General features: G+C 37.0%; 2 protein-coding genes across 8 annotated transcripts in view; one reads left to right on the forward strand and one right to left on the reverse strand.

The window, feature by feature from the left end:
- Nucleotides 1–824: 824 nt before the first annotated feature.
- LOC121091904 (GSK3B interacting protein) lies at nucleotides 825–5,275 on the reverse strand. Of its 4 annotated transcripts, none has more exons than XM_040602183.1 (3): nucleotides 4,904–5,275; nucleotides 3,365–3,623; nucleotides 825–2,729 (listed from the first exon to the last, which is right to left on the reverse strand). In XM_040602183.1, exons 2-3 carry the CDS (start codon nucleotides 3,620–3,622, stop codon nucleotides 2,568–2,570), a joined length of 420 nt encoding a protein of 139 aa, XP_040458117.1. In that variant the 5' UTR covers nucleotide 3,623; nucleotides 4,904–5,275; the 3' UTR covers nucleotides 825–2,567. The 4 variants fall into 4 exon arrangements, with proteins under 4 accessions (XP_040458117.1, XP_040458113.1, XP_040458116.1 ...); XM_040602179.1 differs by lacking the exon at nucleotides 4,904–5,275 and adding an exon at nucleotides 4,660–4,887; XM_040602182.1 differs by lacking the exon at nucleotides 4,904–5,275 and adding an exon at nucleotides 4,544–4,627.
- A 15-nt stretch (nucleotides 5,276–5,290) lies between these two features.
- Nucleotides 5,291–26,443, forward strand: part of ATG2B (autophagy related 2B) — a 48,139-nt gene continuing 26,986 nt past the window's right edge. For all 4 annotated transcript variants that reach the window (XM_040602174.1, XM_040602175.1, XM_040602177.1 and 1 more), the window contains exons 1-18: nucleotides 5,291–5,605; nucleotides 9,186–9,348; nucleotides 11,175–11,327; nucleotides 12,313–12,415; nucleotides 13,419–13,581; nucleotides 14,065–14,244; nucleotides 16,664–16,760; nucleotides 17,829–18,011; nucleotides 18,688–18,842; nucleotides 19,578–19,689; nucleotides 19,844–20,105; nucleotides 20,977–21,127; nucleotides 21,631–21,723; nucleotides 21,894–22,082; nucleotides 23,379–23,652; nucleotides 24,264–24,366; nucleotides 25,399–25,591; nucleotides 25,739–25,881. In XM_040602174.1, coding sequence (XP_040458108.1) covers nucleotides 5,444–5,605; nucleotides 9,186–9,348; nucleotides 11,175–11,327; nucleotides 12,313–12,415; nucleotides 13,419–13,581; nucleotides 14,065–14,244; nucleotides 16,664–16,760; nucleotides 17,829–18,011; nucleotides 18,688–18,842; nucleotides 19,578–19,689; nucleotides 19,844–20,105; nucleotides 20,977–21,127; nucleotides 21,631–21,723; nucleotides 21,894–22,082; nucleotides 23,379–23,652; nucleotides 24,264–24,366; nucleotides 25,399–25,591; nucleotides 25,739–25,881 — 2,879 coding nt within the window. In that variant the 5' untranslated portion in view covers nucleotides 5,291–5,443. The remainder of the gene's footprint in view (nucleotides 5,606–9,185; nucleotides 9,349–11,174; nucleotides 11,328–12,312; nucleotides 12,416–13,418; nucleotides 13,582–14,064; nucleotides 14,245–16,663; nucleotides 16,761–17,828; nucleotides 18,012–18,687; nucleotides 18,843–19,577; nucleotides 19,690–19,843; nucleotides 20,106–20,976; nucleotides 21,128–21,630; nucleotides 21,724–21,893; nucleotides 22,083–23,378; nucleotides 23,653–24,263; nucleotides 24,367–25,398; nucleotides 25,592–25,738; nucleotides 25,882–26,443) is intronic.

Consider the following 26,443-nt stretch of genomic DNA (forward strand, 5'->3'; position numbering starts at 1 on the left):
GGCAGCCGCCGCGGGGCGCTGCGGGCGGGCCGGGGCCGCTCCTCTGCTGCGGGCCGTCGGCGGGGTAAACAGGCACGGCGTGTGTAGCTGTGCCGCTTTTCTAATACCTAAATCAATGTATTCTAGGACAAACAGCGCCAGTCAGCACATAAGGGACTTTCCCTAACTTCTAGACGCCGCACAGTGCAAAATATACGTGGTACTGCCGAGACCAAAAGTAGCTGTAAGGAGGCGGTTGGGCATCGTGTCAGCTAGCGGGCAGGCTTTGACGCTTTTAGGAAATTCACAGATCAACTGCAACGGTAGGCCAAGCAGCACTTATTCGGGGGTTTGGATAGTGCAAACAGTAACTGAGGGGCGAAGGATTACCCAGAAGTAATCCAGACATAGCTGAATGACATAGCTTTCCCCATTTTTGAGTTCACACTGCAGTACATTGTAAGAAATGACACCAGTTTCTTCTGGTAACACCTACAAAACACCTGTTTTGAAAGTATTTCTCAGCTTAGGTTTATAATAAGCACGCAGAATGACAAAGCATTGTAAAGATGTCCAAGAAAAAAAAAAATCCTAGCAATGTAATGTTAAATTTGGCATTTTTCCACTTGTATTACTAATGCTTCTTTTCCAAGTTCCTCTTTACAATTGCCTACCTTGTTTTTTCACAACAAAGTTTCAGCAGATACAAGATTGCAGGCAAAGGTTTTAAAATACTTGTTAACTATTTGATATTTAAGTTCTTTTCATAGGCATGATAACTTCAATTGTTCACTCCCCCCTTTCCAGCAGGTCCCCCCCCCCCCAAGAAAACTACAACACACTGGTGCATTTATTTAATGCTTTAATCATTGAAATTGAGCAAGTAAACCAGTCGCAAGGAAAAATATTCAAATATAAATTTGGTAAAGTACATTCTCCTCACAGAGGACTAACCACGTGCCACAAACCTGTGTGCAAAAAGAGAGCCTATGAACAATTTTTAGAGCATGGAAGCACACCCTAAGGTAGAAGATTAATATCAGAAGTTTCAACCTAAATAGATAATAACCACAAAATTAAGCTCTGGAAAACAGAAGCAGTAACTACAGTTGTCTTGTCATAGTTGTACATCACTACCCCAAAGCTATTACAAAAGCTCTACTAGGCTTCTCCAATTAATATAACTAACCCTTAGCAGGTAGAAGTCAATATAGCTCTACTGAAGTCACTGGAATCTGCGACTTTATGAGAACTGATGTATTCCTAAGCATGGCCCCCAAAAAGCTACTGCATGTACTTGTCACAAAAGCATGGCAGAATAATGGCAGGATTATTTAAAGAAAGATGCACAATTATTTAATACTCCAAGAATACAAAAAGTATGAACATCACAGAATGTTAGCTCAACAGTACTGGTATTTCTAACCAACTGTAATTTTAAAAAAGTCAGCCATTCAGTATGTACTTGAAAAGTTACAGCACAACAACAGGTGTATAAAGAGATCTGTACCAGGTATTAAGTAGAAAATACAAGTTATATCTTGCAGTTTGTATTAGTCTTAGCAAATTTCATACAGCCTTTGGTTTCAAACCAATACAATGCAATTGACATTGCAGTGCTTGCTTAGTATTCATCAGGAGAGGATGCTGTACAATTGAGGGAGAAAACGTGAAAAACGGGTGTAGCAAAGTACTGTACTATAGAAAGTAAAGGCTGAAGCAAAAATAGTCTTGGGTATATCCTGTACATCATGTAAACACACATTCAGAATAGTAAACAGGCTAAAATGTCTTCCAAGCCTCCCAGTTACAATATAGCATACTTATACATATATATAGCATATATAACATAGTCGTTAGGAAATGTAGCCCATTACATCCTAATTCTGTGCTTAACTCATTTGCGATTCAGACAATACATTCATATATTAGCAGTACCTCTCATTTATTAGTTCGAGTTTGCTGGTTGCCATAGACAAGGACAGATCAAATAATACTGAGCCTTGCTTTTAACTCAAATAATGTCACTATATAAGCAATGCTCAACTGTTCAAGAAACATCTTTCTTGTTACCAAAACTGAGCATTTTCAGATTTATGTATAGCAAATCAAGCTGAAATTCTGTTCTTTGCAAAAAGTATTCTCCCAATTATTCTTCATTAACTGGGTAGAGCAAGTAGCTTCTATTTTAAAAAGCAGGTATGAAAACTACTAGTAAGCACAAAAAAAATCACTACTTGTACATGTAACATTTAGTCTCTATATTTTTTTAGAGTTTTGGATAACAACACTTTGAAAAGAGACCAAATTTTTTGAACATTGTAAGCAGCAACTTACTTGCTCACCTACAACAAAAAAAGAAAGTAAAATTAAGAAACTTTTTTGTTATTTATTGAAGTGGCTTTTAATAGCGTTGCAATATACACAAATCTACTGTAGCAAAATATTATAGAGTAGTACTAGCATGAATTAGATACTAATGCAAGAAATTAAGCTTAAGATGTTTATGATTATGTTTGTAAGAAAGATTTCTGTGCCTCATACTGAGAATTCCTTCTAGCATTAAATCTTCCTCACACCCGGGTAAATCATGACTGACTATCTTTCTTCAAAGCTTCTAGTCTTTGCAGTAATGCATTTCCAAAGACCTCTCGATAAGCAGGGCTGAGAGAGTCCAATAACGAGTAGACAGTTTCATGGTACGGAGTTTGCAGTCTGTCATCAGTCTGATCAAAATCATAAGCTACTACCTGCAACAAAGAAATGACTGGTTAAATTTCTGTGGTTAGGTCCATGTTTCAATAGGAAAGAGCTATCACAATATTTATCTTTGGCAGTCAGGGAAGTACAGCAATATGAGAATAAAAGGTACTGGATTTAAATTGCAGTCTGTGCTTCCTACTATGGGGCTTAGTGGTAATACAGTATTTAGACAATTTCAAATACCTTTTGTCCAAAACTCAGAATATTAGTAAATATATCATTATGACCTTTGCAATGAAGTCTTACATCTGCATGTTTGCACACACACAAAAAAAATACAAATGGTGCAAAAAAAGTGTTGTATATATGCTGTTTTACTGACTTATCTGGGTACCCGAGAAACCCAAAGACTGGCGCGCCTGTAACAAATTGCTGCTTCAGTCTTCATCATTTTGTGTCTCAAATAAATGCCTGTTTTTTCATCAACTTCCTTTCTTGCTTTGTTGGAAGTAACTAGTTAAAAGTTCCACTTTCTAGGAGAAAACATGTAGGAACAGGCTTTCATAAAAGTACAAGAGGAATATGTAGTTTTGGTGTCACTGAAGAATTTTTCTAGGTACCTTTTGAAAACAACAATTGTTCAAAACAATGAGGCTTATGAAACGACAAAAAGTTAGTTTACCCTGAGTCCTGCTTCGGTGAGCTCCAGGCAGTATCTGTTCCTTTCCCTGGTTTCCACATTGATATATGCCACATCCACTGCACAGGGAAGTGTTTTTGAGACAAACATGTTGCTGACAGCAAACAGAACATCATTCACAACAGCTTCAGCTTCTAGTCTCATATCTTTCACATCTGTTCCTTCAAAGTCTCTATAATCAGAATCCTCTTCAAACCCTGCGTTATTGGGCAACTCCATAGGATTGCATTCAGTCTCCATTCTGCATATAGAAACATTTATTTTAGATTTATTATACCATTACACTCCATATATATTAATACCATAAAATTGTAAAATGAGATACATCTCAAGCAGACATATTTAACGTTGTCAAAAACAAAAAAAAAGGGAAAATATGAGACCTAGTGACTTCTGTAACTCGTGACAGTTCAGAGAACTCAAACTCAAGATGTCGAGCACAAGTGCCGAAGGAGGTTATGCCAGCACACAGGAGTTATCACTGAAGCTGCTGCTTCTTATGCAACTAACTTGCATTCTGTTGTATAAGACGCTGTTATGATTCAGCAATAATTAAGTCTGCATTTTGCTGATCCTGAATGCAGTAGGAAGACAAGTCACGCCAGGAAAAAGAAAAGGAAAACCTATTGCTGGAAAATTTAAGAAAGACTTAGAAAAGCCTGTGAACTAAATGGTTTACCAGAGACTATAAAGACATATTAACTGCAGCTTTTTGTTTACAGTCAATAAAGAACAATTCTCTTGCTTAGCTTTTATGCACAACTGTCAAAACATTTCAGAGACAGACATCGCTGGCCTTTGTAAGCAACTGTCACCAAAACGGGACGGGCTCTGTGGGGGTTACCACCACAGCGGCTCCAGCAGCTGCCTTTCAGGTACCAGTGTCGCCAGGAGGCCGCAGCTAACGAGCGCCCAGGGACCCCCCCCGCCCCGGGCCAGCGGGGAGAGCCCCTGGGACACTGCCCCGGGAGCCCAGCACTGCTGCCGAGAGGGGACGCGGGCTGGCAGTCACCGCTCGGCGACGCGCAAGACATTCGTTCGGTCAGATCCATCGCTTCCTAACAAATCCCACCTTGGACCTACAAACAAATTCCAAAGCAGCCGAAGGCGGCAGGGGAGCCGGCTACCGAGCTGCGTAGCCTCCCGTTCGCACTGACTCACTCCGATTTACTGACAGCGAAACAGCCCCGGCGCGCACCCGCTTCACCGGCGGCGCAGCGCGGGGGCAGCAGGGCGCCATCCCCGCCGGCAGCGCCGCGCCATGGCAGCCCACCTACCGGCCCCGGCGGCGGGGGGCCGAGGCCCCGCCGCCCGACCCCCAGCGGCTCCGGACACAACGGCAGCCGCCGCTCCGCCCTGCCGGCGGAGAGCGACCCGCCCCGCTGCTTCCCCCGGGGCCGTTCACTAGAGAGGCGGCCCCACACGCCGCCAGCGGCGCGACGGCCCCCAGCACCCGGCGCCCGGCCCCGGCGCCGCCCGGCAGCGGAGGCCCCTCCGGCGCGACACCGCCCCCTCACCCACCTCCTGCGGCCGCTTCCGCCCCCGCCTCCTCCGCTCGGCGACGCCACTTCCGCGCGGACGTCACGGTGCCGGTGACGGGGTTCGGCGGCGGGGGGCGCGCGGGGAGGAAGGCGACAACCAGCCCGGCTCGGCCCGGCCGCCCTCGCCGGAGAGCTGACGCGGGGGGGCGACACGCCGGTCGCCGGCCCCGTGCCCCGCTCCGCGCACCGTTCTGCTGCGCAGCGCGGCTGCGGCGGCCCCCTCCGCGCTTGCGGGCCGCCGGGAAGATGGCGGCGACGGTGTCCGAGTGAGGATGGGGCTACCTGTCGGCGCCGCTTCGCCCTGAGGGGAGGCAGTGCCACCCCGCCGGCGGTGTGAGGGGCGGGGGCGGCGCCGCCTGGCAGCGGGAAGCCCCTGCGGTCGCCCGCGCTGAGGGGCGAGGCAGGGCCCGGCGGCTCCTCACCTCCCTCTCGCCTCCCTTTCGCCGCCCGCCGGAGGGGTCAGCCCCGGCCCCGGCCCCGGCCCGCCGCCTGGCCCCGCGGCCCCCGTCCCGCAGCCGCCATGCCGTGGCCTTTCTCGGAATCCATCAAGAAGAGGGCCTGCAGGTACCTGCTGCAGAGGTACCTGGGCCACTTCTTGCAGGAGAAGCTCAGCCTGGAGCAGCTCAGCCTGGATCTCTACCAGGGCACCGGCTCCTTGACGCAAGTCCCTCTGGATAAGTGGGTAAGAGATGCCGGCGCTTCGCCCCCTCGGCTGCTGCCGTGTCTGAGGGACCAGCTGATTCCCTGCCCCCGGCTGCCACCCACTTTGTTTTCAGTACCCAGCCTCCTTTGTGTAGAAAGTTACAGCCATAATTCGCATATTTTCCAGGGAACTCTTTTTCTGGTACGCTAGCACTTCAAAAAAACAACCCAAACTGAGCTTTTATTACAGATACGTTTTTCTAGCTACCCTTCGATTTTGTTATTTTAAACTGTAAGGAAAGAAACAAAGTTTAGAAGAAAGGAATAGCTGCTGATATTTCAGGGAGAAGGAACTAGTGTAGCCCAAACTACTAGAAAATGCTGCTGTAGTTACCGAGGAGCATGTTCACTGGCTGTTACTGGAGATTATAAAAACATGAAGTAATCCGTGTGGTATCTGTGTTTTGTCTTCATCTTGGAGGCATGTGCGTTCTTGTTGACAGCGTTATGCTGAGCTTAGTCCGTGTAGAGCTCTAAAAATTGTCCCCTAGTCTTGCAATAGCGAAGGTACTTGTTGACATTAAATGGCAAGCTGTTTTTAGCTGGGGTTTGCTTAGCAGGTGGAGTGTCACGCTTTGAACCAGCTGGAGCTTTTTCGGTCTTGGTTGTGTCTATACACACACAGGTATGCATACTTGCAGCCTACTGTAGTAATCCAAAGGCCTGTGTCCGTGTTTGTAATGTTTCTTAAATTTTCTTGGGTTAATTACCGACGTTACTGAATTCTACCTGCCAGTCAAGTGACTGTCATGAGGAACCTTAAGCACTGCTGTGAGTCAGTCATTGAATGCCAGGGTAGCGCAGATGATGACCTAGGTGTGCAGGCTTATTGCTTTGTAAAGTACTTTCAAAACACGTTTTTACTGTACTGCGTTCTGGTATCGGGCCCATGCTGGGTACATTTGAAAATACTTGTGAATATGTGATGTTTTCAAATAATGCTTTTCCAGTTGTTTGTGTGAAAACACGTTTGAAAGTGGCAGGAGACAGACTTTGCAGAAATGTTCAATATTAGCAGTGTTTTAGTGTGAGGGTTGTTGTTGTTTGCATGTTAGTTTTCTTTTCTGGCTGTGTTTGCAGCTTGTTTTCTGCGGCCAGCAGTAAGGCTGGCTCGCTTTAATTTAATTATTATGCCCTCTAGTGGGTATCTCAGCGCTCTTCACTGGTCAAAGTGACATTATTTAAAATGTAAATCAGCAGTTATGGACCAGTACTAAATGAACAGTTAATTACGTATACGTACAGATTACAGGTATATGCGCTAGTGCTTCAGTTATCGTCCCCATTTGTAGATTGGCATTTTTTTTTTCACTAGTAAACAATGACATGTTTGAGGTTCTCTGCACGTGACTTTCTCATGTATGACAGATTGCAAAAACAGATGCCGCGGAAGTACTACAGTGTTGGGTTTTTTCCCCCTAGTCATTGTAAGCTTGTTCTCTATGAATCACCAGGATGACTGTATTTTTACATATTATCTTACCCGTTTTTGTAGATACTTCTGTTCATCACTGTAGATATTTTAGCCAACGTGTTTATTGAGATATGTAGGAATACCTGGGGCTGTTTAACCCCTTTGATTCTTGGGACTTGAGCTGTTTAGAAAAATGTAACCCATAGTGTTTGTAGTTGAACTTTAATAAACACAGAATAGTGCTTTTGTTACTAGTATTGCTATGACTTCCAGCTGGAGGCTTTCAGTTGATAATGTTGGAACAAGTCCTGATGTCAGTTTCACTTGAAATGGTCTAATTGCTGCTTTCTAGGAACAACTGGCTTGTTTATGAACTAATGTAGCTATAAGAGTACTTGGTTTTGGTGTTTTAGGTTTTTTTTTTTTACTTTTAGATAGTAAATGTCTATTTCAAAATAATGAGGAATATACTGCAATACACTCATTTTTATTGCCATGTATGTTGGTAGCAGAAAGATATTTGAGTCAGATTTATTAAAAATATGGTAACTAGCTTACTTCCTGCTGTAGAAAACTATTTTGTAAAGGTTTATGTAATTTAAATGAATCTGTGGTATTTCCAAATATAGCTTTCGTGCCAAATAATTATTTTAGTATATTTATAATCTTACAGTCTTATGCTATTGCCACATCTATAATTCTTATATTTAGTTCAAAATGAAGTTTCAATGTCACTGAATCTTATTTGATTGTTAATTTCCTGATAAAATTGTTTCAGGCTCTGTTTCTTTAAAATTGGTGTCTTTTTCAGCTGCTTGAGTGGACTTTGGTACAGAAGCTAGAAAAGCCGAACATGCAAACAAACAAAGTTCTAAAAGCAAAGTTATTAAGAGCATAAGCAGAGCAGTAAGTTAACATAATGGAAAAGTCTAGAGACTTAAGGATGAAAAACGTTGTTTTCTGAAGACTTTTTTGTTAATTTTTACTTTAAAATTATTCTTTATAATTAGAATAAAATTTTTACTAGAATTAAAAAACCCCACACTTTTAAATTCTTATTGAAAAAAACCCCCTAATTTCTTTAATTTAATTTATGTATTTTAAAAGCGGTGGCCCTGTTCAATACAGGAAGGTCAAAACCACATTCTTTGTGTTGGACATTGTGCCCTAGTATTACAACCATGGTCTTTAGTAGGGTCTTTATATTAGAAAGTTGCTCTGACTGAATTTGGTATGTGATTTATATTGTTTTTTCTATTGTTAAAGCAGCCTAAATTGTTCTTGTTCAATAATTGTGGTTTTTAACTAAATTTTTGAATCAAGGCACAAATAGGGATTTGCATGGGTTTTTTTAACATATATGTGAAGAATATGTTTCCTCTGCATGAATGTAATGAAAGCTATATAGTGCAACAAGTGAGTCTTTTCTGAGGATTATGGAAAATGTCAAAATCCTAAATTGCGACTTCAGAGCTGGTGTTCTATTTTCTCATCAGTTTTGTTTACTGTGTGATACTGAAGGCAACTTGGCTGTAGTTTTGTTTATGATGTCACTATAAAGGACTGGGTTAGCCAAACAGTTTCTGTAGAATATTGGTCTGTCCATTGAGCTTCAATTTCAAAATTAGTGCTGAACATTGGACACATTAAAATATACTTTAGAAATGGCAAGTTTGTTACTTGTATGTTGCAAGTACGTTACAGCAAGAGGTCATTATTTGGTTCCCTTGTTCCAGTGTCACAAAGAAATGTGACATGAGCATTACACTAAAATTATAGGGTAGTGAAATGCTCTGTACTTTTTGCATTTTTACTGTGAGCCTGTTTTCAGCTTTCTTCAAGTATTGCTGGAGAAAGAATAAATTAACTTGTGTCAGTACTGTAGTATTTATAACAGTAAAGTAGCAGAATTTTTTTGGTATAGTCCAAAAATACAGGTTATGCAGCTGCTACAGAGAAATCTGTATTATGCTAAAAGCAAAGTAATTAATGTGAAACAAATTACAATAGAAATAAAATACTTGAAAGTGGCCAGTTTATTGTCTCTTTGAATAAAATTAATTTTCTGGTAGCCTCAATTTATTTTATTTATTATATGCAAAATTATGCATGTTTTTTTTTTAAATATTTTATTATTTTCTTTTAGTGTCTTAATGAGATCCTGGAGTCTGCAGATGCACCTCTGGAAGTCACAGATGGATTTATCCAATCAATTTCTTTATCTGTTCCATGGGGGTCATTGCTACAGGATAACTGTGCATTGGAAGTAAAAGGATTAGAGATGGTCTTCAGGCCAAGACCAAGGCTTGGTAGGCTTTTTTTTTAATTTTCAGAAAGGAGATTCTTTATATTTTTTTCAGAGGCATAAGGCTACACTTGATTTAGTCAGTTCTTAGCCTTTTTAAAGTGCCATTTAATTTACATACATACTTTGTTATTAATGCAATAAAGAAACTGTCAAGTGTTTATCAGTTGATTGGCAAGTGTTTCTCAGTTGGTCGTTGTTCTGTTAAATAACTTAAAATGTTTATAATGTTCCTACTGTTGTATCTCTTCTTCCAAAGTCTTTGAGATGTATTGAAATGAAAATAATACTCTGTGCAAAGGAGTTTTGGTTAGATTTTTAGGGTGCTGTATGTCAAGTGCTGTTAAGTCAGCGTTAGTAGCTGGCTGTTAGTTGGCAGTAGAGTAGCAATAGTGTAAGACTGTGAGGGGGGATTACAGTGAGGTTCTGGCTTTGTTTGCCAAATTGAGGGTAAAAGATGGATCATCTTGTATATTTGGAGAACAACTAACAATGTAATTGCTATCACAGTCTGAGATAATGAGTTTTGATTATAATGCTGAGAGGGTTGTCTGAGCTCCTCTAGCTTGTCTGTATCCATATGAATCTAACTGATCTAGTTAGACTGTCTCCGTGCTGATTGTCAAACTTCCATACATTCTGTTAAGATGCGTTGTTATAGTGTGTGTGGGACATCTAGTGCATTTTCAGCATGTGGAAAATTTTGATTGAATGTCTGAAGAATTTTTATTTGTTTTCCTTTTTATAATGTAGAGGCGTTAGAAGAAAATATTTCTTTAAATGAATCATGAAGAAGAGAAAAAATGCAGAAAACCTATTTTCCATCTTTTGCAAGTCACCTTGAGTAACTTGCTTATCTATGCTCTGCATTTCATTCTTATTTAACTGGCACTAAATTTTGAGCAATCTTGTTATGTAAGATTATTGCTTTGAAAGAATGGTAGTATTAGGAGGAAGCTTTATTTATTTACTTGCATGCATTCAGTTCTTTGATGCACAGTGCTTTATAATACAGTGGAAAACCCCCCACAATGCTGTTTTTATCGCACTTCTGTAGCCACATGGATGTTTCCAGACCTGAATGCTAAACTGGAGTGTTATGCCTGTTTAACATGTTTTTATTTGTGCTAATTTCACTTTTCTTTGCCTATGCTAGACTCCTACAGTTTGGTTAACTTCTCTAATGTGGTTTTACAGTATTTGCTTACAAAGGGCTTGGCATTAGCTGATAGGAATGCACTATCAATTAAGTTATTCTGGCTCCTGAAAAACTTGTTCAGCTTAATATGTGCTGTGCTCTTGGATTTCATTATATTCTACTTACTGTGTCAGGGCTGTAATAGATATTTAAAATGTGTTCTAGTGTGCTAAAATAACATCTTACACTTTTAGTCGTTCCCTATCTAGGATATGTTTCAAATGGAATAAGAAACCTTAAAATAATTCTTAAAAAAACGAACAACAAAACAAAATTCTTATTTGCTTGATTTCTCTTTGCCAATTATGCCTGTCAAGTCATACCAATATAATTACTTCAGAAATTACTCTCTTAAACCAGTGCTGCAGATCAGTTACGTTAAATCGTGCTTTCATCTTGTTTATATTGAATTTTAAAATACCAGAATCTTAGCAATGCAATCTAAATAGATTCAAATAATTTTGAAGTAGTGAAGTGTATAGAGAGATTATAACTAAACTTGTTTTTAAATATGACTTCTTACTAAGCTGTTGAAACTCTTCTCTGGATGTGCCAAATGTATTATTTTGTTTTGTCTGTATTGTTTCAAAATGTTCGCAGTCAAATTTATTAAGACTTCTTTAACTCCACAGCATCTGGGTCTGAGCCTATGTATTGGTCAAGTTTTATGACCAGTAGTATGCAGCTCGCAAAAGAGTGTCTTAGCCAAAAATTGACAGATGAACAAGGAGAAGGGTCCCAGCCTTTTGAAGGACTTGAGAAATTTGCAGAAACTATTGAAACAGGTATGAATTAATTATTGAGATGTGAATAATCATCTGAGATTAGTTTGTTGTGTCTCAGTTTTACAAAATGCATCACATTTGTCAAAACTTATTTCACAAAATTTCACTTGTTATCATTACTTGTAAAGTTTAAACAGGAAGGCAGGACAATTGATCTTGTTTTCAAAGGGGGGGGCGGGAGCTCAGTTAATTACTAAAATATATGTTTACTTCCCTTAGTGGACAGAATGAACCCTACTTCAGGGCAAGTTGGAGTTTACACCAGAGCAAATCCAGCTAAATCTGTGCCTGAGTGATTGGTGAGATTCCTTGGTTTTGGAGGTGTTAGTTTAGTTCATCACACAAACTTTAGATTGTTAGTATTAATATTGTTGAAGGAGAAACAGAGAATGGCTTTTGAGCTGTTTTTACACAAAGCTGACCTGTTACGACATACGTGTATCAATAATCACACCATGTTGTTAGAAGTACTTTCGAAACTCTGTTTTTTATTGGTGGTGGGTTTTTTTAAGTGGCAGAAACTAAGGGCTTATGACCACGTTACATGGTGGAGAGCCTAGTGCTAAAATGTACAAGCTAAGGGAAATGTTTAAAATCAGATCTAGAAATAGAAGTATTTAGCCAAAGTAGTGTGATGCTATAGAAATCTTTGGGAGTTCAGACATGGTGCACAGTAAAGCAGGTACTTCCTTTGAGGATCATCCACACTGAGCCATAGAAAACTTGGTTTGAGTTGTCACTTGCTTAAATATCCTTGTGTTAAAGGTCTGTTGCATGGTATGGATGTACATCTTGGACGTTTAATAGGAGTTTACATTGTCACTTGATGTCTTGTTACATTATTAAACTCAGTTGATCATTTCCAGTGAAATAAATACTGACAACTTAAATAAAATGAAAGACCATTTTAAATTGGTTATAAAAGTAATTGTCGAGTAACTTGGCTTAAATGCTTGCATGGTATCTTTTTGTTTTCTCACTTAAGTTCTAAGAAGAGTGAAAGTTACCTTTTTAGATACTGTTTTGAGAATAGAACATGTGCCGGAAAACTCTAAAAGTGGAACTGCACTTGAAATTAGAATTGAAAGGTAAAGATTTTTTTTTTTTTTTCCTTAAGTCACTCTTTGCCATTTCCTGTACAATACATTTTACCCAGGCACACACATTCTTAGTATACAGTTACACACTAGATTTTGGGCACCTCTTCTTATAATGCCAGTGAGCATGTTATCCACTTAACATGTTTAAGCTAAAGATATTTAACCATCAAATTAGAAGACTTCTGGATTTCCCAATGATAAGTGAATCACCACTTCTGCAGTTAATGAATACCATTTTTCATGTGTTTACCAGTTAGTGGATATTGTGGGCAAATCAGGCCATCTTTTCAATACACAAAAGGAACCGACCTTTTTGAGTAAGACACTTGTAAATATTTTCGGAAAGGCACAGTCCTGAAAAAAAACAAAACCACAAACAACTGAAGATTTTAGGTCCTCTGTGAGCTTTCGGAAGAGCCCACATGTATTCTCTGACTGTGAACTTGAATACTGTACATGTTATTAAAATATTTGTTTTGACCTTTGGGATAGTGTAATTTTACTTTCTCGCAAAGTATTGAAATCATTACTATGTAAAAAAATCGATTTCACAGAAATTTTGCAGGAAATTTTCAACTTTTTATTTTAACAGAATGTTACTTTCAAGTAATACTTTCAGACAACAGAAAAATACTAGGTACCAGATTTTTTTAAAAATGCAGTTTCTAAAGCAAGAATTGCCAGTGACCCAATGGAAACGTATGTATAGAGGTGTTGGGCAGACTCCTTCGCTTTGTGTTCAGATTAGACATAAGTACTAGGGTAATACACTAGGATATGTTCACACTGGAAGCAGGTAGTCCTGTGGTGTCCTGTAGATAATATTTCTACCCGTTTCCAGAGAGTGGTGGTTTCTCCTTTGATGACAGTCAGTGGCATTGTAAATAGCATAAAGAGAGAGAGAGAGCATGTACAAACTTAAAAGCTAAATGGCACAAAAAGGGTAACAATTTGCATGCACCTACCATCTTTATTTCCTTTTGCCTCCTAGAACTATGTACTGTGATGAAACTGCAGATGAGTGCTCTGGGATTAATGTACATCAGCCCACAGCTTTTGCTCACAAGTTACTGCAGCTCTCAGGTGTCTCTTTCTTCTGGGATGAGTTTCCTGCATCAGCAAAGTCCTCTCCAGTGTGTTCAGCTACACAGCTGGTAAAATTAAATACATTATATAAGAATGTATATTGACAAAGGATAGACTATATTGTTACACTAATATATTAGATTCCTTCTGAAGGAGATACAAGTTAACTTTTACTTGCATCTGTGTTCAGTAAGTTTCATAATCACTTCCTGTTGATTTTGAGAAGGAGGAAAGAAAGGGAGATTTTAGGACTTGCTAAAATATAGGATGTATTGTACTGGAATATGGTTGCAACTTGAATGTGTAGAAGTCCTCTGCGATATGCTGTTCTGTGGAAAGTTGCTCCACTTTTTTTTGCAAAGGCCTAACATTTCACATTGTACATGCCTTGTTTCTTTCACAGTTATCAATACATGTTTTTAAGGCCATTGTCAAATTTATATTTGTGTAAAATGATAATTTGTGTGATAACCTTATTTGAAATGCCTTTTTTTTTTTTTTTTTTTGTAAGAAATGGGATACACTCACTCCTTTCTCTGTAATGTTTTAAGGCAACTGAACCAAAGCTTTCACCTAGCTGGAATCCAAAAATCATTTATGAGCCACATCCACAATTAACAAGAAACTTGCCGGAAATTACTCCTTCTGACCCTGTACAGATCAGTAAGCTGATTGGTAGAATGGAGTTAAGCCTAACATTAAAACAAAATGAAGTACTTCCTGGAGCTAAGGTTAGTCATGCTTTTCTGGTCTTTAACTAAATTAATAGTTATGTAGGATTTTATTTTTTTACTGCATGAAAAAAAATGGTGAGATTCTCAAGGAGGAAGAATTCCCTTAGTTTTGTTGTAGATTGTCTGCATGCAAAACCAATTAGACACCTTTACAGTGGCCAGGCGAGCCAATGGCACACTGAAGTCTGTTAAAGAACTCCTGTATGTTAGAGACTGAATTTATGTATTGGAGTAACTCCTGAGAAAGTTGTTTTGCTTTCATGAAACTCCTGCTGCTGTTTGTTTGTTCTTTTTTTCTTGTAGTACTGTGACTGACTTTGCCTACCTATGTGTGAAATGTTTAACTGGGTGATTAAAATAACTTTGGTTTTAAAAGGGTACAATTTACTTCAACAGCTGCAAGTAAACCTTAAATGATTGATTAGATTGCAGCATTGTAAAACTAATATCAACTACTGCCAAATTTTTGTAGTAAATTTTACTTTTGTATAGATTTATAGTAAATCAAATAATAATGCCATCTTTAAATGCCACTAGTTAAAATAATAAATTATTTGACATTTACATTAAAATACAGGAAGCAAAGCAGTTGAAATGAAGTTCTGTAAGAAAAGTACTGTAAATACATTCCCCTTGCCTGCAGTTCTAAAGTTGGCTATTGACCCGTCTCATATAGTCTACTACAGTTGAAAAATTTGCTCAGCAATTTGTAGTCAATCTTTAACTTTTCTTGTTTCTTCAGTTAAGAATAGGCCTTGAAAAGTGAAATAACATATTTTGTTTGGTGTGAAATAGATATGCTGGCTGTTTCAAAAGTATGAATAGTTAATGCAGTTAACAACCTTTAAATTAAGTGATGTCTAGATGTTTCTAAAGATCAAAAATTCCCCACTTTTGTATCATTAGATGTATTTTAGAGTAGCCAGAAGAAAAATGTCAAGGGCAGAGTTGAGAGTAATTTTTGTTCTGTAGGAGATGTTCAGTATAATAGAATGCAGAGTAGTAGTCTCTGCAAGTTGGGCTTGAGTACAGGCAAAACACTTTTTGTATGTTAAGTAACAGCAACATCTGAACTAGTGAATGTTTGCAATATTGCATGACAAAATCAAAGGAGAAGGGTGTGTTTTGGTTTATCAGGTAGAGTTAACGCAGATTGGAAAGACCCTAGACTAAGCAATGAACTGCATCTGTGTTAAACTTTAAACTCTGGAAACTGAATTACATTAGAACATCTTTGATTAGAATAGGTGTTTCAAGCATGTAAACTACAAAATATACTGTGTAAGTTCACGTCAGGTATAACACGCTTCTATGATTTCATTTTCTTTCAACTCTTTGCAAAGGATGGAAAAAAAATAGTAGGAAACAGTATATAAAACAAATTCATTGTTTATTTTCTCCGCTTAGATAAATATTCCCCTAAGTTCTTTATAAACAAAAGTGTATTTTCATATAAATGTATTCCATTGCATCCACTGGGTCACATTTGCTCCACTCCTTCTTCCCTGACCTTGGTGTTTGCTGGACTGTTCCTTTTGCTGTTTTTATCTCACTGCCAACACAGCATTTTGCACTTTCTTAAATATGTTTTCACAGAGGCACCACCAGCTTTGCTGATGGGCTCAGCTGTGTCCTGAGGTGAGTCCTTACAGGGCTGGCTGGCAGCAGCTCTGCCTAGCACCGGGCAGACCCTGCCTGACCTTTTAGCAGGGAGGCTCCCCCTGCATGTCCAGCTGCCAACACCTTGCCACCTACACCCACTAGAAAGGTATAATCATGAATGGACCAATGTCTGGGAGTACAGGATTCTATAATTGAAAAATATATCTATACAAGTCTTTAAGATAATTTTAGCTTGAGCTTCTGAGTGGCTTGCTTTGTTGTGTACTATCTCAAACCAATTAGACTTCTACAAACTTCCCACTCGTTATGAAGAAATTGACTTTATTCACCTGTATACTAAAGAGAAGTCCTGAAGAGAACCTGTACAGTTTTTAAGGTCTACTTCAGAAGGTGCTGACTTCAGTATTTTATTATCAGTACACAATACTAACTATATTGTTGATTGTCTCAGGAATTATTAAAGCAGCAAAAAGAAATAGCAGGTTAATAGTATTCTTGAATTTTCCTGTTAGGTGACTGTGTATTTACTTTAAACTACTGAATTGTCAGTGATACACCTGTGTTTGTCCTGCCAGGCTACAGATTGGAAGCAATACACAATTAAATTTCTAGCTGTCATTGTGTAGATGATGACACCGCTAGAGATGTGAAGATGAAGACACTGCTGGAATGGTTGTATTCCTTACAGCATCAAAATCTATTATCACAATAGATGATTCAAGACTTCGAAAGAAAAATTCCTTAACTGCTCTTGAAAGTGTTTTTTTTTTTTTTTTTTTGTTTTTCTTTGTAGTTGGATGTAGATGGACAAATAGACTCTGTACATCTATTTCTGTCACCAAGGCAGGTTCATCTTCTGTTGGACATGCTAGCAGCTATTGCTGGACCAGGCAAGTGAACATTCTGTAAATGTTAAATGTGTATTATGGTGGACAAAAAATAAACTTTGCAAGATAAACAAGTCTGCTCAGTGGGAAATAAATATTTGTGATGGTAGAATATTATTAATTTCAATCCAATATTAGCAAAATGTTTTGTAGCTGCCCTGAGTAGGTTGATGATCAATTTATTGGCTTAAGTTGCAAATTGTACATGTAGCTAATGAAAACCTAGGCTTGACAACTGTGTAATAGAACAAGAGATGGGGAAATGGTAAATGGAGAAAATCAGGAGGCCAAAACGGTTTTGGTTCTTGTAGCTTCTGTTTCATGAGAGGGGCTTAGCAGCCTGGTTCCTTCTCTGTCCTCTGCTTTAGCGGCAGGCACAGAAAATGTAGAACAGACAGTAATTGAGGTCATTTGTCCATAGCTGCTAAGCAATAAACAGCAGTGTTTCCACTACTGCAGTAGTAGGATGACGGTGTTTTTGTTTGTGTGTTCCTTCCCAACGCACCTACCTAATGTAACAGCAGTTATTAGGCTAGATATTTAATCTTCTTTTTGAAAAGATTTATCATGTCCTAGGTAGATGCTTAATATTCTTCTAATGATACTGCTACATATGTTGTACTGGACTTGTTCATTGTTTTTGCATTAACTGGAAAAGCATTACATATAGTTTCCCATATGTGTCATCTTCAAACCTGAAATTTTAATAATCCTTAATAGTTAAACTCTTAAGAGGTTGTATCTTTAGTCCCGAAAGCTGACTGAGAAGAGAAATATGTACTGGTATTATATGTGAACACATTTATGTATATGAGCTGAAAATATTTTTTTTCAGACTTGAAATTAATGAATGTGAGGGAGGGGGTAATTTTTTTGGGGCAAGTAAAATCTTCAAAACAACAAACTGCATGTATATACACATCTGATATACAACAGATCTGTATATACAGAGATGTACACATATATACAACAACACCAGCTGGCTAATTTTCAGACTAATTTTTGAATTTTCTTTGAGACCCTGGTAATGAAATTACAGTGCGCTTTCTGTCCTTTTTCTGAATTTCTCAGAGAGTCTAAGCAGGATAGAATTGTCAAACAAAGATAGGAAGAACCGGCCAATGCAGCAAGAGGATGAGTATCGGATTCAGATGGAGTTGAAACGTTATTTAAGAAAAGAGTCTTTATCTGCAGGAGCATCATCTGAACAAAGCTTCTATGAGACGGAGAGCGCCAGAACGCCTTCTAGTCGTGGCAAGTATAAAAGATGATCCCGCATAGCAAATAACTGTTGTTAAATTGTATAAATGGACTGTTTGTCTTTTCTCTTACTAAATTTAATATCAAAAGAACTTTGACTGAGAACAATTGTGTACTATTAATTGTACTGTTGAATAAAAAAATAACACCTAGTTTAGCTGTCGGGCTAGACTTGATTCAGTATTTCATTAAAACTGTTCAGTAATCTGTCTGTTACTGTGCAACACAGTAAATACACATGCAGTATAACATTTCAATTGCATGTTTGACAAAATTAAAAACAGAATAATAATTGCATTGCCTGCCCTGATATTTATATTTTTATTTGAATAATTTTTTATGATTTTTAAAATGTAAAAATATGAACTTTGAATTGTCAGAAGGAGAGTGTGTGAATTTTTAGATATTATGCCAACTGGAATATGAAAATTCAATGTTGAACTGTTTTTGTATGTATTCGGGGTTTTGTTTTTTTTTAATAATCCCTGTCCATAGATGATACTAGTCTCAAGAGAACTTGGAACTTCTCTAAATAATATATTTAGCTGGTTATTCTGTCTAGCAGTTAGATTTCTAAACTTAAGAATACATTTCCACTTTAAGTTTGGGTTGTTTTTTTTTTTTCCCCCCAATTAGAAAATAACTCTTTGTTATCTGTGTTTCTTATTAGAAGAAGAAGTTTTCTTTTCAATGGCTGAAATGGACATGTCTCACAGCCTTTCCTCCCTTCCACCTCTTGGAGACCCTCCAACCATGGATCTAGACTTGTCTTTAACTAGTACATATACAACTACACCAGCAGGATCTCCACTGAGCACAACAGTGGTATAGTATCTAAATCTAAAATATTTTTGAAATTAACACTTCCGTCTAAAACTTGCATATATATTCTTTATAATATCAAGAACTATTGCAAGATTCTAGGACAACTGAAAATGTTTAGAGCTGATAGTATTCCTTTTCTGCTATGGAACTGGTATTGGAAAGTTTCTCATCTGTTTGGGTACCAAAACAGGAAATTTAATGTATTTTTTTTCAAATGCTGTGTAGCTTATACAGGATGTTTTATGATTTATTTTCTTTTTCAATAACTGCATGTTTGCCATCTGGGTTTTCTTTTAGAAAGAACTACACAGGCAATGACAGTAAAAAGTACAAAATTGTTGTATTACGTTATTACTCAAGCAACATAAAAATTGCAGTGTTGATATCGCCATCTTTCCTGAATCTGTTACATGGCTAATGTTTTGCTTAGTGAAAGCTATGGAGCACAGTTGTGCTTTTTACAGAGAAACGGGAGAATATACGCTTATGGATAGAGCAGCTTTAGCTTTAAAATATATGTGGGAGTATGTGATGATAGTATTTAGAAAATGTAGCCTGAAGTAAAGCATATTTAAATTGTTCAGTTGAGCACCAATATGCCATGAAATGGCGTCCTGTTGTTTGTTTATGCATGTATCTTCTTTTTGTTCCTTTACCTTATTATTTGTTTGATCTAATGTCTTAGCATCTAATTGTCAAATTTAAGATTTTTTTGTTTGTTTTGGTTTTTTTAAGCTTCAACCAACTTGGGGTGATTTTCTTGATCGTAACAAACAAGAACTACAACCTCCAAGAAGTTCTACGCTTACAGCCAATGTGGTTCACCAGACTTCCTTAAGAAGGACATGTAAGTAAAATTGTTTTGCATTCTGCTCCCTCGATAATTCTGGAAATCAATTGTTATGCAGCAACTTGGTAAAAAGAAATGAAAATCAAAAGTAAGATAATTTTATAAATGTGTTATTGCTGAAAAATTACGTGAACTTAATTTTGTATTTCAGCTATTCCATCCAGATCTGTTTCTGTGGATGAATCCAGACCTGAGCTTCTTTTTAGACTGGCAGTTGGAACTTTCTCAGTGTCTGTACTTCATATTGACCCTTTACCCCCACCTGAAAGTTCACTGAACCTTAACCCATTGACACCAATGGCTCGGGATTTCTTTACCCGAATAGAAAAGATTGAGCCAGTAAAGTTTTCAACAGAAGATTTTCTGTCCTTCCGAGAAGTGTTTGCAGAAGCTTGTTCTCATGATCACCTTAGGTATAACTTTGCTTATTAATAAATATAGATAACAGAAATATCTTTTAAGTAAGTTTGAATAAGTTTATTTCCATAAGAATTGTATTCACTTAATTGTATTCAACTTGGTTGATTTCAAAATGGCCTCAAATTTTGACATCTGTTGTCTGAGACTTTTTTGTGGGTTTTTTTAAAATAAAAAAAGTGCATAAACATTAAAATTGACCTAACTCTTTTCAACAGTAGATGAATTAAACTAGGTACGATTTCTACCACAGAAATCTAGACAGTCAAGAATCATTAAGTGAATTATTTCTTTAGAAATAGCTGTATTTTACAGGACCACCTTTATTCCAGTATAAGGATTTCTGCTTGAAGAAGCTTAGGGTTTTATTTAGTGTAAAATAGTATATTAACAGGGATAAAAAGTTAGCATGAGCAAAATTGTAAAGTTAGTCAACAGTTGGGTTTTTTGGAAGTTTTTAATGTCCCAGTACAGTGTATGAAGTAAAATATTTAGGGGTGTATATATCTTTTTTTACCTTATACATGTAACTTAGACTTTTTGAGACATTTGACTATTTCATTGTTTATATAAGGATGTTAATTCCCAGCTTTGTGAATTGCGTCTTGGGTTAGATGTCAGAAGTGTGCTTTACAAATTTCTCTACACTGACCATTGTTGAATGTTTAATGTAAAAGAGTTTCATTGTCTTTGTTGCTAAAGCTATAATACATTAGATTTTTTTTCTAATTTTTGATGAAATTATGGCAGTTTTAATAATTTTTTTTAAAAAGAACTGTAGTGATCGTTTTTTAAATCAAGTCTTGACTTTCTGTAATTTTTATTGTTCTGTGTTACTCATTATAATTAATAATTTTCATAATTCAGATTTATAGGTACTGGCATCAAAGTGTCCTATGAACAAAGGCAAAGGACTGCCTCTCGAAGTTTTAGTACTGATTTATGTATTGGGGATATGGAGTTCCTTGAATGCCTTTTTTCTACTGACTCTCATTCCGTTCAACCTCATTATACAGAGGTATGTAAAAAATACAGATAGTTCCATAGAAAAGAAATATTAATTGTATAACTGAGAATGCTAGATTTTAAAATGCTTGTAATTTTATTTTTTTATTATTTTTTTAACATGTTATGGTTTTAAGATGCAACTTCTATTTTAATTGTAAGCTCAAACAAGGAACCAGACTGCTGTCGTACCTGACAGGAGTAGAGTTAAATATTTAAATATGCTTAGCACAATATGGGAATTAGAGTAAATGTTTTCGAAAAACTGCTGGAGTTGAACAATGAGAAGGTTTCTCTGGGTGATGATTATTTTTTCAGCTCTTTTAAGGATCAGACATCCGATAAAGTGGTTGAATAAGTGGACTGAGTAAGCATTTGAGTTGAGGCTCTGTTTGCTGATTTAAATGTAGGGTCACCTACGCTTTGTTGTAGGTGAAATGTCATAAACGTGTTTTCCTATGGCAACTCTTTCCTCCTTATCTATTAATTATTTTTAATTCTTGTTTTATTCTAAAGCTGCTGACATTTCATTCTGAAGAAGGAAATGATTCTCATGCTATGCCATGCCTTCAGCTTCATTATAAGCATTCAGATAATAGAGGACCTCAGGTAAGGTGTGAGATTAAAACCCCCAAGTTTCTATATAATAGCCTTTGTCTAATTTTGTTCATTTTAACAGAAAGGTATCTTGTAAAACAGAGGGTCCATGAGTTTGTTGCTGTAATTTGATTCACTATATTGTTTTTAAGGATTTTAGTGCTTTTTCTCTTTGTTTTCAGGCTAGTCAAGGGAGACTCAGTTCGGTTCCACAGAAGGCAGAGTTACAAATAAAGTTAAGTCCAGTGTTTTGTGAGCTGGATATTAGTATTGTAGACAGATTAAATTCCTTACTTCAGCCACAGAAACTAACTACAGTGGAGATGATGGCGTCTCACATGTATGCTTCTTACAACAAGCACATAAGTCTGGTGAGTTAAAAGTGAAATTGATTAATAAACTTGCTGATTTTTTGCAGGGAGAAGGCAGGACGGTACTAAGCCTAAGATAGCTAATTCTGATTGATTTGTGGTGGTTTGTTTTTTTGCTTTTGTATTTTTTTGTTTTGGTGTGTGTTTGTGTGGTTTTGGTTTTTTTTTTTTTTTTTTTTTTTACTTCGAATACGAAACAGTAGCCATTTGACATAGGTACTCACTTTAGGTTCAGTGATTGCATGCTTGATAACAAACCTAAAGGCAATGGTAGCTGCTTCACAAATTGTCAGATCCCAGCTTGAAGCAAGCAGAACTGGGCAAAAAAGAGGAATTTTGACTGATTTCTAATCCCTAATCTGTCCGACCATGTTCTCCAGCAGTTGATTAAACTGTTGCTGACAATTCTACTTCTGTATTGAAATCTTTAGGTGTCACAGTCAGTCTAGTTGCCTGTGCTGTGCCTTACCTGTTTTTGGGGTAGGTAATAGAAAGGATGGGGATCATATGCATTACATTCTAGTGACTGAGGACCAACAGAAATTGGAGCTTGTTTGTCTTGGTTCAGGTTGTCAGTAGGATTTCAGTGTTGGTACCTTTAGCACAATAACATTAAAATTGAAGGCTTTTCTTGAAATAACATGAGGAAGGATTAATGCAATTAACTGATTTTCTACACAGCAACAAATACCTTCATGTAATTATATTGCTGCATTGATTTTTTTACTGAAAAATTAGTCTTCAAAAATCGAGAATCCTCATTTTTAAAATTAGTAAGACATCAATAATTTCTATCAATGTGGTCATGTTCTGAAAGTGTGGTTCTTTCCAATGATGGTCAGCAATAAGCTGTGCTCAGGGATGTTTTGAATGACACATTAGTGATGGGAACTGGAAGCCATTACTTACTGAAAGGGCTAAATATGCATGATGGTAGTTCTTGGCTTCTCAACAATAGCATTTAAAAACAAATTAAAAAAATAAAATCGGAGACATGATATTTCCTAACTGCAGCTGAGTATTGTTCAGTACTCTCACTCTTAATTTAAAAAAAAATGTAACCTAGCCATTTTTGCAAACATCTGCAAAATGCTTGACACTGAACTAAGTAGAATTTTAACGCCACCAATAATAGAATAATATCCTAAGAGGCATAATAATTGGTCCTAATATGTGTAATCTATGAAAAACTAACCTTTTTCATTTTTAGGTATTACATCATCAAAATGACCATAGTAATTTTCAGTGCTATTTTCTCTAATTTAGATAATTTATTTCCTTTACTTTGTTTTTTAGCATAAAGCATTTACTGAAGTTTTTCTGGATGATTCACATACTCCTGCAAACTGTAGAGTTTCAGTTCAAGTCACTGCCCCAGCATTAAATCTCTCTGTTCGCTTCCCAATACCTGACCTACGGTCAGATCAGGAAAGAGGACCATGGTTTAAGAAATCACTTCAGAAGGAGATTCTTCATCTTGAATTTACAGATATGGAATTTAAAACTGAGTTTATAGGAGGGTCAACTCCAGAACAAGTTAAATTAGAGCTTACTTTTAAAGAGCTAACTGGTAAGAATGTTAACATTATATTCTTGTTTTTGAGATCTGAGCCAGTATTTCTGTTATTTTCTGTTATATTGTTATACCACTTTGTTTCAATTTAGGTTTTGTCTGGGATTTTTATCTTGGTGTTAGGGTAAGTTTTGTAGATTTGTAGGGGGATACTGCAGCTATGCAAATTAAGAATCTCAAGTATAGTCTAGAAATGGGGTGAATGATGTCCTGAATAACTGTCACTGAGAAAAGTTTAATACTTATATGCCTCTAATATGTTTCAGAATAATGTATCTGTGAGACTGGTTTATATTTGCAACCTTCTTTGCTGATTTGTTGTTCTGTGTACTTTTCAAGGCTGTGACATAATGTAGTGATGCTATAAATGTAAATACGGCTATCTATGCATTAGAAGCATCTGGTTTTCTAACTGCTGCTGGCTAGAAGATAATGTAAAATAGTTTTAGTTTCTAAAAATGTTTGGAGGAAAAGACAACAAAATTTGCAAAATACCTTAGTAATAGCATCAATGAGTTAATCTGTTGGACTCCAACTTGAGGAGTAGGAAACTGAAGTTAGCAGTTGTCATTCCTATATTAATTTTAATATTTTTTTTTCCTATTCAGGTTCATTTGAAGAAGATAATGCAGAAGCACCAATAAAATTTTTTCAAGTGTCTGGTGGCATAGATGGAGATATAACATCATCAGATAATTTTGACTGGCCTCGGTAAAATAATGTTTTATTTTTTAATGTGGGTGGCTTGGATTTTTATGAAGTGCTTTTTTCTAATCTAAAATTAGACAGGCTGCTTGTGTAGTAAATGCCTGAAAATAATTTGCAAAGAAAGAACATGTAGTTATTGAAAAAAGCCAAAGAATTTATAAAAAACCCCCACCCAGACTTCTTATTTAGATTATTTATATAATGCATTATATGTATTATTTATAATAATGCAAGACTGTTTTAATGTATAATGGTTTCTGCATAGGCTTGAGTAAATTTCAGTGAAAGTTAGGTGAATGATTAGAAACTTGTAACTTCCCCTCTTTTTGTCCATTTACCTTTTCTCCTACTTCTACATTGAAGATAGAATACCAAACAAAAAAATAAAAACCTCCATCAAATTTTGCCTCAAAATATTAACATAAGCTCATATAAAGCAGTGACAATAGTAAATATAATTGTATTGTGACTGAATTATTGCAGCTTATATCATATCTAAGGCATTAGAATACTTCAGTTATATTGAACAGTTTTGAAGAGGATATTTTAGATTTGCTGCAGGATTTGCCATGTGTTTCTTGCCACAAAATTTGTGGCTTTCTGATGGCACATTCGTATGGACATTTTTTCTGTGTGGTTTTATAATGCTACAGATCAATTTTTCTATAGCAGTGTGTACAAGTAATACATTTTGTTATGTAGCAGAGTGTTTTTTAATAACTGTTGGTGGTCTAATGATACAATTTGGGAGAGCGCTAGGTTTTTAAGTCACCTAATGGTCACACGATGAAGTTGAGAATTTGCCTGATGGTTCTTTTTCCATGTCCCTTTGTGCCTCTAAGTTTGGTGTTTTTCATAATGGTATTGCTTTGTCTAATAAAATGTTATTTAATGAAGGCATCCCTGGGTTTTGAGCTGTTAGTCTGTGTGTATTTAATGGCTAGGCAGTGGAGCTAGGGGACATGTGACTGTGCATCAATATGAAAATTCCAAGCATCTCTAATGGCTTATTCTGCATAACTTTTCCAATGTTAGGATTGTATTGAAAATAAACCCTCTGGCTGTGCACTCTATTCTGGAAAGGATGGCAGCTGAGGAGGAAGAAGGTGATAATAACTTTCAAGAGGAAGAAGAAGGAGGGTCTCATTCTTTGAAGGATGTCTGTGATATTAGAAGACCAGAGCCTTCTCCTTTTTCTTCTCGTAGGGTCATGTTTGAAAATGAAGAGGTACTATAAAATTTTGTTGTTGCTTTGTGCTTGTGGTAGACAGAATTAGTATATTCTTACTACTTTATATGCATCTTCTGACTTGCAGTTTTGGTTTTTTACTTGAGAGTTTACTGTGGGTTTTTGGTTTTGTTTTTTTTCTTTCAGATGGTGATGCCAGGAGATGTAGTTGAAATGACTGAGTTTCAGGATAAAACAATTAGCAATTCTCATTATGTACTGGAACTCATGTTACCAAACATTCACTTAACATTACCAAACAAAAGTTTTTATGAAAAACTTTACAATAGGTAAGTATGATAATTGTTTTGCTTGGCTATCATGACCTGTACTTTTAATTCTGTATTCATTGTTGATAAAAGCAATCGAATGAGCAGCTATAGCAGGAATTCATTTGTATAGCTTTCTAAGAACATAAAATGCTATATAATTATTCTTCCAAGTTATCACCAGAGCTGTCACTATGTTGTATATCTGATCAGTGCTATAGCAGCCATCTGCTAAAAATTGTTTGACAGATTTTGTGAACAAAGGGCAAAGTTAAATAGTCTTTTGCTTTCAGTGAATACTTTGTTCAGATTGATTCTCAATGTTTCATTTTGCTCTAATCTTTCTAAATTCTCCTTTATAATAGATCATTGTAGTTCAAACCCTATTGAATTCCATTTTATTCTTTCCTATTTATTCAGTGATTCTCCATCTAAAAATTAAGAGTCCACAAGGCAAGCAGGGGAAGGAGCCCTAGCCACCCAGTCTTGTAAGCCTTACAAAGGCTTATGAAAAATAAAGTGAACCCAAGTTAGAAATATATGTTTAGCATTTATTTCTTAGTGTTCTGTCTGAAAAACAAGA

Source organism: Falco naumanni, chromosome 7 (assembly GCF_017639655.2).
Source record: "Falco naumanni isolate bFalNau1 chromosome 7, bFalNau1.pat, whole genome shotgun sequence".
Lineage (NCBI taxonomy): Eukaryota > Metazoa > Chordata > Aves > Falconiformes > Falconidae > Falco > Falco naumanni.